Source organism: Ornithodoros turicata, unplaced genomic scaffold (genome assembly GCF_037126465.1).
Source record: "Ornithodoros turicata isolate Travis unplaced genomic scaffold, ASM3712646v1 Chromosome122, whole genome shotgun sequence".
Classification (NCBI taxonomy): Eukaryota; Metazoa; Arthropoda; class Arachnida; order Ixodida; family Argasidae; genus Ornithodoros; species Ornithodoros turicata.
The window spans coordinates 102,908-115,152 of record NW_026999304.1 but is presented as its reverse complement, the minus strand read 5'-3'; the positions used below and the strand labels follow the sequence as shown (position 1 = coordinate 115,152).

The 12,245-nt window shown below is 47.4% G+C and overlaps 1 protein-coding gene across 4 annotated transcripts in view; it reads right to left on the bottom strand.

The window, feature by feature from the left end:
- Positions 1-12,245, bottom strand: part of LOC135371802 (uncharacterized) — a 177,392-nt gene that overhangs the window by 100,072 nt on the left and 65,075 nt on the right. For all 4 annotated transcript variants that reach the window (XM_064605754.1, XM_064605755.1, XM_064605753.1 and 1 more), the window contains one exon: positions 7,943-8,057. In XM_064605754.1, the coding sequence (XP_064461824.1) occupies positions 7,943-8,057 (115 nt within the window). The remainder of the gene's footprint in view (positions 1-7,942; positions 8,058-12,245) is intronic.

Sequence of the window (12,245 nt, the reverse complement as noted above, 5' to 3'; positions counted from 1 at the left end):
GTCAAAACCAACGAAACTGCCGGTATCACAAGGCTTTCGGTAGACACACGTTTGAATGCCTCCCGAGCTACATCGGCGCGCACACACGTCCAAGAAAGGAAGCTTGCCAGTTTGTTCCATCTCGTAAGTGAAATTGATCGATGGCTCAATGCTGTTTAGAACCGAGTGGAACTCATTAACGTGGTCACTGTTGAGAATCACGAATGTGTCGTCGACGTAGCGGCGATAGAGCTTGACCGGGCGGCAAAACCGTTCCATGACAGTCGTTCCTTATCGACTTGACTTAGCCGAGAAAACGTTGCAGACCCTTCAACCCGACGAGATGCGCCATATTTTCAGCGCCCGGAAACAGGTCGAGCTGCCTGAGAGACAGAAACGGAACGATATTCATGACAGGAAGCTGTCCCTGCTTCTGCCGAAGAAACCTCTCGTTCGGGACTGCAACAATGTATTCAACTTGTCATCGAAGACACTTTCCAACGGTCATGTGAGTCTGCTCTCGAAGGGCTTAGATTTCGCCCTCGCGCCCTGCGCTGTGCCGATAAGGGAGATCGTAGTGGAAATCGAAGACAAGCTCCCACACATCAGGGACTCAACTGGTGTCAATCTGGCACGTAGCCGCATCGCGACCACACCGAACAACGTGAAAGGACTGCCTTCCGATCTGTCCAAACAGGAACAGTCGGCAATGTGTGACCTACTCTCAGATAAATCCGTCATTGTCCTTCCAGCTGACAAAGGTAAAGGTACGGTTGTACTAGACAGAGAGCACTACGATGCAAAGATGAAGGAGATACTTGACGATGCTACGCATTTTATCGCCTTGCCGCGTGACCGAACTCCGAAATCGGAACACTCGTTGGTTTACCACCTACGTAATTTAAAGAAGAAGGACCACATAGATGATGCTATACCTATCGTCGCCTTTTCTCCTCGGACGGAGCCACCCCCAAGCTCTACGGTCTCCCCAAGATACACAAGCCAGGATGCCCCTTGAGGCCTATTGTCTCGTTCGCTGGGTCACCGACATCTAACCTATCCAAATGCTTGGTGGAACTCATAGCTCCGGTCACCGTTAACAACAGCCTGACGGTCCGCAACTCGAACGAGTTTGTAGAGTTGGTCCGGACGCAAGTTCTCAACGAAAATGAGGTTATGGTATCCTTTCATGTGGTGTCTCTGTTCACCAACGTTCCTAAAGATCTCGCGGTACAGGTGGCGGAGGCACGACTACGCCAGCACAGCAGCCTGCCAGCTGGAACGTCGCTCACAGTTGAAGAGGTGGTTATTCTTTTGAGGTTTTGCCTCAATCAGACGCACTTCACCTTCGACGGCAGGAGTTACCACCAGATCGAAGGTTGCCCGATGGGTAGCCCAATGTCATTCACGTTAGCTAATCGTCTCATGGAGCATGTTGAAGAAACTGCCATGGAACGATTTTGCCGCCCGGTCAAGTTCTATCGCCACTACGTCGACGACACGTTCGTGATTCTCAACAGTGATCACGTTAATGTGTTCCACTCGGTTCTAAACAGCATTGAGCCATCGATCAATTTCACTTACGAGATGGAACAAAATGGCAAGCTTCCATTCTTGGGTGTGTGTGCGGGCCGATGTTGCTCGGGAGGCATTCAAACGTGTGTCTACCGAAAGCCTTGTGATAGCGGCAGTCTCCTTGGTTTTGACTCACACCATCCCACGGAGCACAAACGGAGTGTGGTACGAACATTATTTCACCGATCTGAACAGTTATCATCTTGCACCGAGTTACGGGCTTCTGAGGACGCGACGATCGCCGATTACTTGGACAAACGTGGCTACCCACTCACTTCGTGGCATAAAGAGCGCGACGCACACCACACGGTTTAAGACGGAGGTTACAGAACATTGTGGGAACACGGGACATTGTTTTGACTTCGACAACGCAGTGACCTTGGCTCGAGAACACAAATGGGGACCCAGAAAGCTTCTAGAGTCTTGGCACATACGCGGTGACCCCCCGGTTTGTAACAAAAACCGTGGCCCCCTTCCCAAACAATACTCCCATATCCTTAAATAGCGACCTGTTGTGTAATCTCTCGTTCAGTTTGGCACTGATGATGTTCGTCGCAAAACGGACGAAACGTCTGAGTAAACTTTGTTATTTTGTTATGTGAAGTCGGAGTTCTCTACTTTTTGCCTAGTTACGTCGTCTCCCGGCTTTTGGAGTATTTTTGCATCTATCTGATTGCATTGCGCAGAAACTGATTCCCAGGGGCTTAAGGCTTCAACTGTTCGCTACTTTTGATTTATTTTCATTCCCCTCTTTGCTCTAGAAGATGGTGTGGTACTTTGACAGGTGCGTCTATAGACCTCATCAGGATTCTGCGATCAGAGAGTTCCCTAAAAATGAAGGATATTGACAACCAGCTTCGACAACTTGCTTGTCTGAATTACAGCATGTTAAGCATAAGAAAGCCCAACATCAGCACTTCACATCGTCATCACCCATCTAACACATATCAGCAATATCAACATATCCAGTGTCTTGTCTGGATCTCCATCCGCTCCTATTGCCAACGCTAAGGATGTTGTGTTCAATCTGTCTAGTTCCACTTTAGACCAACGGAAATCAATGTACCCTCTAAAGGATTCAGCTTCCTCCCTACCCCGCCACCAATTCACGAGTTTGATATTCTTAACGATTTACAAAATTCAGGCAGAAGAATGCACCTACAAACATTCTTTCAAGGCAACGAACAGATAGGTCGACCTGTTTTCAAAGAAACTTCCATTTGGACCCCGGACCCTTCCAAAACTAGTCATCAAATTGACAATTATATGAAATCAGTCTTTAATTGCATGAAACGCACACTAACGTCTTCAAGTAACGCTATAAATTGCAATTTGTCAAAATCAGAAAGAATCGCATTGAAAAATCTTAAATCTCGGAATGATATCATTATTAGACCCGCTGACAAAGTCGGCGGCATTGTTCTGATGAATACCTCAGACAACAATAGTGAGGCTAACAAGCACCCGGTGAACCCTTCGTTCTACAGATTCCTTGACCATGACCCTACGGCATCGTTTTGTAAAATTATCAGCAAAGGTATTACCGAGCTCCTTGACAAAACCTTATTCCACGCAACACTGCAGACTTTTTCAAACCAAGGAACTCCCCCCCACACCTGGTCCTCCCCACCTCCTCATCAAAGTACATAAAGAGAACAACCCTGGCTGACCGATAATTTCAGGCATCAACACACCGACTGAAAACATATCCCTTCTTGTTGACCACTGCATAAAACACATTCCATTGCTTCTTCCATCATACGTCAAGGACACCAATGATTCCATAGTCAAGATGAACTCGTTAAATGACCAATTTAAGGGTTTTAGCAACACGCTCACGCTATTAAAACGCTCACGCTAGGTTTTCAAGTGATTGTCTGACGAAAACTAGTTTCGTAGCCGACATTATTAAACACTGAATTAATAACACGAATGTTTACTTTTTTCTGAACTAGGATTTGCACGATTTGCGTCTGTCGGCGTGAAATGGGGGGGGGGGGGCGTGTAGTTCCCCAATGACTGGTATCTGGTAACTGATCTTTCTTTAGGAAAATAATCGATGTGGTTACCGCTATGAACTATTTCTGATTAGGATATTTAATATGACCAAGTAAACTTGTGTAGTACAAGTTCAATACAGTTCCAATATAATGTAGCACAAACTAAATACACAAAAAGCGTATACAGCAGAAGTCACACTCTTAGACAAGCTAAAACAAGCGTAATATTCCCAAAGAACCCCACAAAAAAACGGCACTAAAGAAGCCAGAGGCAATTCAAGGAGACACGGCCGCGGCGGACACTAATGTACCGTGTCGACTATCTTCGGAGGAACTCTGTCTCTCCAAGTGTAACAAACTGGGTCAACATGGCTGGGTCTCCAAGAAAATGACTACGTGCTTGTGGAGCGACATGAGGAGAGGTATACTGAAAGCGAAGACGCCTGCTTTGAGCTACCGCTCTGCATCTCTTCTTCCACAACACGTACCTTGCCACTGCAACGAGTAGAAGAACCAACCTGTCCCTGATCCGGTGCCCTAAACGGTAGCGGAACGGGTAAACCCGGCAAACGAGAGTCAAAACGTACTTGCTACAACGCAGTCGTCTAACACATGAGACACTGATTCAATGTTGGGGCAATTCGAACAAAGGGAGGTATTGGTAGCACCCCACCGATTCAAGCGATCACGCGTAGGTAGAACTCCCCAGGCCGCCTTCCACAAAAAGTCACAGATTTCGCGTGGGAAATTGTCGGGCTGGATATCACCCGCGCACGATAGACCCAGGTTTCTCAAGTTATCCGATCGGGGTTCATCCAAGAGACATATCAATTCTCAGATACGTGATGCAGGGAGCGATCGAGGATCGACATGAGGGTCCTGAGCCTGTATGTCGCAAAATCGCTCTGCGATACGTCGATAAAACAGGGACGGGGAAGTGGCTTCAGGGTACCTATTCCCTAGTCCGCGAGTAACTAATGCTCTCCGAAAGTGGCCCATCCAGTACAATGCAAGCGCACGCGGTGAATGGTCAGTATCGTCAAGGACACGAAGGACAGCCCGAAGGGCAAGCAGTGTACAAAAAGTAGAAATGCACGGGAGGGTCCAGCCTCCCTGAGATCGCGGCTGTTGTAGGACCGCGCGTCTAACAAGAGCTGTTCTTCCTCCCCAAAAGAAGGAGAAATTCACCGAAGAAACCCTAGTGCACACAACACGGGGCGGTATAGCAACCTGGGAAACGAACCACAGCTTACTGCATAGCACATTCTTGATTAGATATGCACGCTCCTGAAAAGGCAGGTCAAACCTACTGGCCATCGAAACCTTGCGTTCAACGTCCTGAAGCAGGGAATCCCAGTTTTCTCGTGCCACGCCCCGTTGGTCAACACTACCCCCAGGATTCGAAGGGATAAGCACTGCTCTATACCGCCCAGGAAGTTGCCACTAAAACCAGCAACATGGAATGCCTTACTTTTTGTATTGTTAAGCCGGGCACCAGAAACACGCGAATACTCGCCAAAAATCTGCAGAGCTTCGCACAGGCTATCACTGTCCCTGAGAAAAAGTGTAATGTCATCTGCATACGCAGATACCACCACCGAACCGCCGCAGGGGAGCGGAAATCCACGAATACGAGGGCAAGCAGCAAGCCTACGTAACAGCGGGCGCATGCACAACACGAACAGCATTGGGGATAACGGGCACCCCTGACGAACCCCACGTGTTATTGAAAACGGCTGCGCGATGTTGCCGTTAACGACGAGGTCGCTCGTGCTCGTGCTTAAACTTCGCAGACACAGGTTGTCAGCGGTTATGGAATTGTTTTTTTTTTTTTTTTTTTTTTTTTTAGGATAGGCTAAAGGGCATCAGTCAATTGCCACTTATTGTCTCTGTGATGACAGCTGACTCGCGGCATAAAGCCCTGAATTATTATTGTTATTATTAACAATTGTCTGTGTATATGATGATAGTTATTGAACGAAGTTATGTGGTGTCAAACAAACTTTCTAAAAGAATGTGTTAAATTGCGTTCTATTATGCGTAACATAGAATGCTTCATGGTTAAGTTTAAAATATGTGGAAACCACATTCAGACAATGTATCTCAATTTAATATCTCAAGCAAAGATGATGAACTGCAGTCTTCCCCACGCAGACTGCAAAACCTCGAAGTTGCCTGGTAAACCTTGTTTCTTTTGTTACTGCAGCGCGGGCGTGCCCACATCAACATGCTGGCTGAGATAACACACACATAACATACGGACGAGAGGTTTCAAAAACGAGATCCACGTGTGGCATTGTTCTGGCTCTGTCCCTGCTCAAGGTGCAACGCAGTGCATGCAAGAAGGATGGAACGCATGCTTTTGGGCTAACGGCAGTGGAGGTGTCACGTGACCAAGTAGTTCAGCACAAATCCGTGAAACGCGATTGAATCGCGTGTGTCGAGACGCGAGTGGCACCATACAGTGGAGGAACATCGGCGGATATTCCTGAGAGCACACCACTCATTCTAGTTCACTATATTCAAATGTAGCTTCCCATCGCGTAAGCTCAGTGTTGCCAGCCGAGTTTTGAGAAACGACACTCCCTTACATGTCAGACACCACGTATGTGATATGAACATACAGCACTTTAATGATACCGTGCACATAAGGGATCACTTAGTGATGGCTACTTACAAACACGCAGAAAATGCGAAGATGAACATGTTGGACGTATTTCATCGAAAGGTGTTGCGATGAGCTGACCCACAAACAAATGTAGTAGCAAATAGCAAATATAACAATGCGGTAGTGCAGTATCGTCAATTATTGCACAGCACAATACATACAGGGTGTTCAAAATTAAGCTTTCACGAGCGCTACGCAAACACAGCGATGACAGGAAACCGGATGATAACTTTACGCTACTTGTATAAGAAACAGGTGCTGCTAATTATGTAGCACCTGTTTCTTACTCAAGGAACAGAAAAATAGCAGCCAGTTTTCTTTTGTTCGCCTATTTATAAAGTGCTAGTGAAAGCTTAATTTTGAACACCCTGTATAGTACGGAAAGAAAGCCATGCCTGGAACGTAAAGCTGTCGAAGTGCGTACGGTATCGTTTCTCCGTTGGTATGTGAAACTCACTACAGAGATATTAGTGCTCCTTGTTGCCATTTGGACAACCTACGACGCAGGTATTGTAAACTTGTATGGTGGATGGACGTTGCAACTACTGCACACCACACAAGACGCTCCCACGTGAGACATATAAACGGAAGCGATACTGCTACTTTATATTACAACATTTACATGCACAATCTAGTGTGTGCGTGTCATGTAGACATTGTCTTTGCTCATATATTTGAGCATTCTCCATTTTTAACGTACCCGTAATCATTTTTAACTGCTTCAAGTAGCCACGTTCACTGTTGCATTCGTGCATGCATGAACTGAAGATGGCTGCTTTCGCGACATTTATCTGACTGTTTCGGACTTAGGTCGATTACCCACGTGCGGCCAAAGCGCGGGGTAACGCCCATGCAGAGCAGAAACTTCTTGTGGGAGAAGCCGCCTCCGTGTTGTGCTTTTACTCCACCGCGCAATGTACTATTTTTAGCGGCATGAGGCGCATCTTCGTTCAATCTGGTGATAAACGAAGATTTCGTAACGCTCCTGTTTTGTTCTGGCTACTTCACAGTGGCGCTACCGCTTCCGACAAGTTAACTTTCCCCACTGCAGTCATTGCGGTGCTGTTGAGCACATTCTTCTTCATTGCCCACACTACCACACTTCCCGCTCCGTACTTTCCGCCTTCCTCAACGAGCTCTACTCCCGTCCCCTCTCCCTCACCAAATTGCTTGGCTCCTGGTCGCATCCAGCTCACCAACGCTCTGTCCTCAAGGCTCTCTTCGCCGTTTTGGACGCCACAGGACTCCGATCCTCATTGTAACGGGACTCATACCTTCATTCCCTGCTTCACCTCCAGCAATGGAGAGTATCAGTGTGTAGTATCAGCAGTGTAGAGTATCGCCCCCGGCGATAAAACTCCCCACCCATTATCCTGAAATAAAGTTGTTGTTGTTGTTGTTCCGCAGCCTGCATCACGTTGATAGCGTCACCAGCGTCGGTATCATAGAACCGCGGAAACCCGCAGGCGGTTTCCGCGTATGTGTACCGCATGCGGGTACGGGCCCTTAGAGTTCTGCTTAGGCCTATACGCGGAAGCCGGCATGTATGGGCCGCATCACGCTGCTGCAAAAGTCAGCTTTGAGAATACCTTCGTGAGCAGCCACGACGTAGCTACGACGATCACGCACCGCGATACTATATCGCTCTGCCAAATAGTCCTCCATCGGAAAACGCGAATTACTAACATCACAAAATTAATCATCTGTAGGCTTCACTCACCTCAAACAGGCAGACAGCATTCACAAGCGTTGCAAAGGAGCTCCACCTCCTGATTTCATACATCAATATAACGGCGTTGGCTTCGTCCAAGTTAAGGTGAGTAGAACGCCCGTCCCTTGAGGTAGAGAATATAATGTAGGAATTAGTCCTCACTAACGATCGATTCACATGCCTGGCCTATCAGACCGCTGATTTGCTTCCATCGAAACTCAAGAAGTACGTACAGAAACAATGTGTCAGAAACATCTAGGCCGTTTTCCTGCCATTTAAAGAATCTTTATAAAAAAAAAGCTACGAGGGCGGCAGAGATGTCGTTTTGTAACCTGAATTATACGAACAGGCGGACATCCTCTCGAAGACAGCAGGTAACTCGAGGTGACTGATTACGTAAAATTCATTAATTAACTCTTTAATTGGAGAATTTCAGGAAAAATCGCGATCGCAGAATCGGGGACAATCCCCGTTGGAAGCCTCTTTTAAAAATCCTGAAACGAGCGCGTGCAGTGAAATATTCATAGTCCAATTATTTCGATATGCAAACGACACGAATGCACCCTGGATAACGGATGCTTATCTGGGTCGGAAAGTGGTTCATGTGACGAGCCAGATCAGCGCCTACTCAATATATCTCCAAAGCAAGTGGCCCTCACACGTGGAATGAGCTCCATGTTTCGGCTTATTTGCAGAGCAAAAGTCGCCAGCGCATATTTCCATGCACGTTCCGGGATTCTTTAAACAATGTACGGCTCTCAACGATGTCTCTCGCCTGCGCTCAAAGTCACCTAATTACACAGTTAACTAATGAATTTCGTGTAATTAGTAATTTCGTGGTTACATACTTTCTTCGAGAGGATGCTCGCCTGGCCGGATCCCGAACGACACAAACGTGTCCCGTCGAAAGCAAAATATAAGCTGATCTCATAGTTTTTTTTATAAGAATGCTGTAAAGCATTAAAAAAAAAGCCCACTATAACGCATCGTTCCTGGGCAACGCTAAGTGATAGCCAGGTAATCTTCAAGGGTTGGCCAAGCTATCACCGGCAATTCGTCTCCCCGAAACCTTGGGATGGGGGAGGGGGGGCGTCGAGGCAGCTTGCCGTTGTTGGCCGCACAAGAGTGGGCGTGGTCACAACTATAGCCAACCTGCGTAACCTGCTTGGTCAGGGCTTAGCCAGTAACGTCACAATTGCCAACCCTTGATAGCCAACCAATTTAGGTACAATCCGTCGACCATCAGTCAATTTCGCTCGGGGTTCTGGTATAATGTTTCCAGACGACGGATGGAGAACAGAAGACCCAAACACGCGGCCCTCAGTTAGCAGTTCTCGGGCCCGAAGACCCCCCTCCCCCCGAATTTTGCCACGGAAAAAGAAACAGCGCCCCTTCAAAGGAGAAAATGAACAATAAAGGATTCCGACTAGAACCCTACTTTGCAGATTTCTGTGTGTGTGTTTTGTCTTTACCATTTTCAAGTTTTTATAGAACTTTATTTAAGAAGTACTACTGAACTACTGTTCCTAAGTTGTTACGCGCGTGCTGCGCATGCGCCCTGGTACGGAGCTGGTACGCTGCAGCAGAGTGATTTTCCCAGGGTTTTCTTCTGGGGGGAGGGGGGTGCGACATAATACGTGACGGTGTCACACGACGTCACAACTAAATGACCATATCCTATGACGTCACGTATGATGTGACCCACTGGGTTTTCCCAGAATTTCAGTTTTGGGGGAATGGGGATTTGAAGGAGTGGAATGGGGGCTACAAATGCGCTTTAGAAGACTTGCCCATTAACAACTGTGTTTCTGGCTAAATGTAGCGACATTCAATTTTCAAACAGTAACGCTATATTACGGATACGGTGAACATTGTTTTGATGCTCTCAAAATACCACCTAGGTAGTTTAGAGTTGCGAGCATCTTCATTTCTGGTAAAAATGTTGCGTGACATTAAAAACAGAAAACGAGGACAGGTCAAGAGAAACACATAAAAGGCACAAGCAAACACGACGCAGAGCAGTTCTCTACATGTGAATCGGTAAGGTTCCCCTTCATAGCCTCCTTGGTTTCCGGAACCATTTTTCAAATGCTTTATTTATTAACTCGTGGTACGTGTCAGCGCTGCCATCAGGCGTCACCTGCTGTCGCGGAATCTGTGGTCCCTCGACGGATATCTTCATCAGAGCGTCAACATGCGTGAGACGCGCGCATCTCGCACGAGAGCTGCACAGAGGCGAGCTGGATCTATACTGGCAGCCGAAGCGATGAAACCGATATTTTAGTGCAAGAGCACAAGACTCGGTCTCGTTCCTGTATATTTCGTTCACAAGTACAGCTACAACACATTTAGCAACGTGATCCACCGAGTGCACCGTGCTCTCGCACGATGATCAGGTGTAACCACTTTAAACCGCTGTTAATTTTTATGTATCGTAAATATCAAGGTTTGATTTAAATACACGAAAGGGGCAGGTGACACTCCCCTGGTGGTGGTGGTGGTGGTGGTGGGGGGTCGACAAATTTTGGGAGGTGTTAGGGGTGTGTGGAGGGGTGCTGGAGACTGTGGTGCAGTCGGTGCACGGTCAGAGGGATAACCGTGAGCGGGTTTCGCCACTTCGAATATGGCGTCGCCACTGCATTATCGTGACACCATAACTGATATTATGTTGTTTTGTACATCGTTTCGTTTCTTCTCTAAATGTTGGCGTTCTACGTCGTCATCGTCAGCGGCTCGCTGCCACACAGCAGCGTTCTTTGTCATATTAGGATCCTCATTCCGACAGCATTATACAGGGTGCTTCATTTAATTCGAACCCCACCTTAAAAAAAAACGGCTCATTGCATCACAATGAAACCAACTGCATATTATTACTAGTAGCCTAAAGCGTTCCAGAATATTTTTGTACCACAAGTAGTTATTTAATTAGTGGAAATTAATTTTATAAGTTTCTAGTAACGAGGCTTACAACGAAGGTGTCAATTGTGACGTTGTACGCGCTGCCATGAGAAAACGAATCCAGTGTCGTGCAACACTCTAGCTCTAACAACTCGTCTTTTCCCGAGTCTGCGAAAATGGGCCCGAACTTCCGAAACTTTCCATCGCGTCAAAAGAGCGCTCCATCGCAGAGCCCTCTCATGTCCACTTGACGAACAAGGAGATATCGGATCCATTCCACCTACACTGTGATCTATCACCGTTATCTATCACGTGGTGCCGTATCAGCTAGACTATCAGGAGGCATGCTGACGATGACAACGCGGCGCTTTCTCTTTTTATTGTTTGTTTGATTTCCTCCTCTTTTGCTTTCCTAAACTTAATCTCTGAAGTAACTTGCAGCGTAACCTTTTTCTGTGCATCACACCGTGGAGTTGTATGATACAAATGACGAGTTGCGCCAGCTATGTGTGGCAAAAAACTCGTTGTGAAACGCGGCTGTGGCCCCAAAATAACCGGGAATAGGCCACAGAAAATGCATCGGGTCAAAAGTTCGAACAATTTTTATCTCCTGTGTGCGCGAACAGACGACGTCCGCAAGGAATGCTAAAAAAAAAACGTCAGGAAAATGGCTCTGACTGTGCAAAATTTCAGGCGAGTTGGACTTTTATCTTCTTTTCTTATGAAGTGACGGAAATGTGGCACACTTGAGTGTCGCATCCTGTAGTTTCGTTCGTCGTCGTCATGTCCCCTCCACTGCGCGTGGCTGTTTACAGACGTACTGGAGAGCTTCGCTACCTCCGCGTCGCGCATGTCGCCGACGTCCGCGGAACTGATCATGGTTGTGTGCGATGTAAGCGGAACGGAAGGAGTTGAGCCAACTTCACAATTCTGACCCAAGCACGGTAACCAGAAAGCTAGTGCCCAATGGGGGGATAGGATATACTGCACGCGCACTGAATCAACACCCCCTAGATAGCATCAGGCCTGCGCCCCACGTGACACAGCGTCACACACGAAGGCCTGCTGTGGATGCCGCCATGACGTCATCAAAACAGCGAACAAGAGAAAAGCTCGAAGCTGCTCTCAAAGCTCACGCAGGCTTCCGTGAGTTGGGCAATGCGTAGGCCTTCTAATCTAGGAAATGTTGACTGTATGCGCGGGGAGCCCTCGGGAGCGCGAGGAGTAGACGAGAGCTGTGGCCTTTCTCTTTTCTTCCTATACGGGTGCGCTGTGGACGGCGCTCGTTCAATGGAGTAACGTAACGCTACAATGCAACGATGTGAACGGGGACTACAAGAGTGACAACGTGAACCCGTTCCGTGATAAAATGCACGCAAACGCAAGCTTTAGACGAGCTGTGTGAAAACGTAGC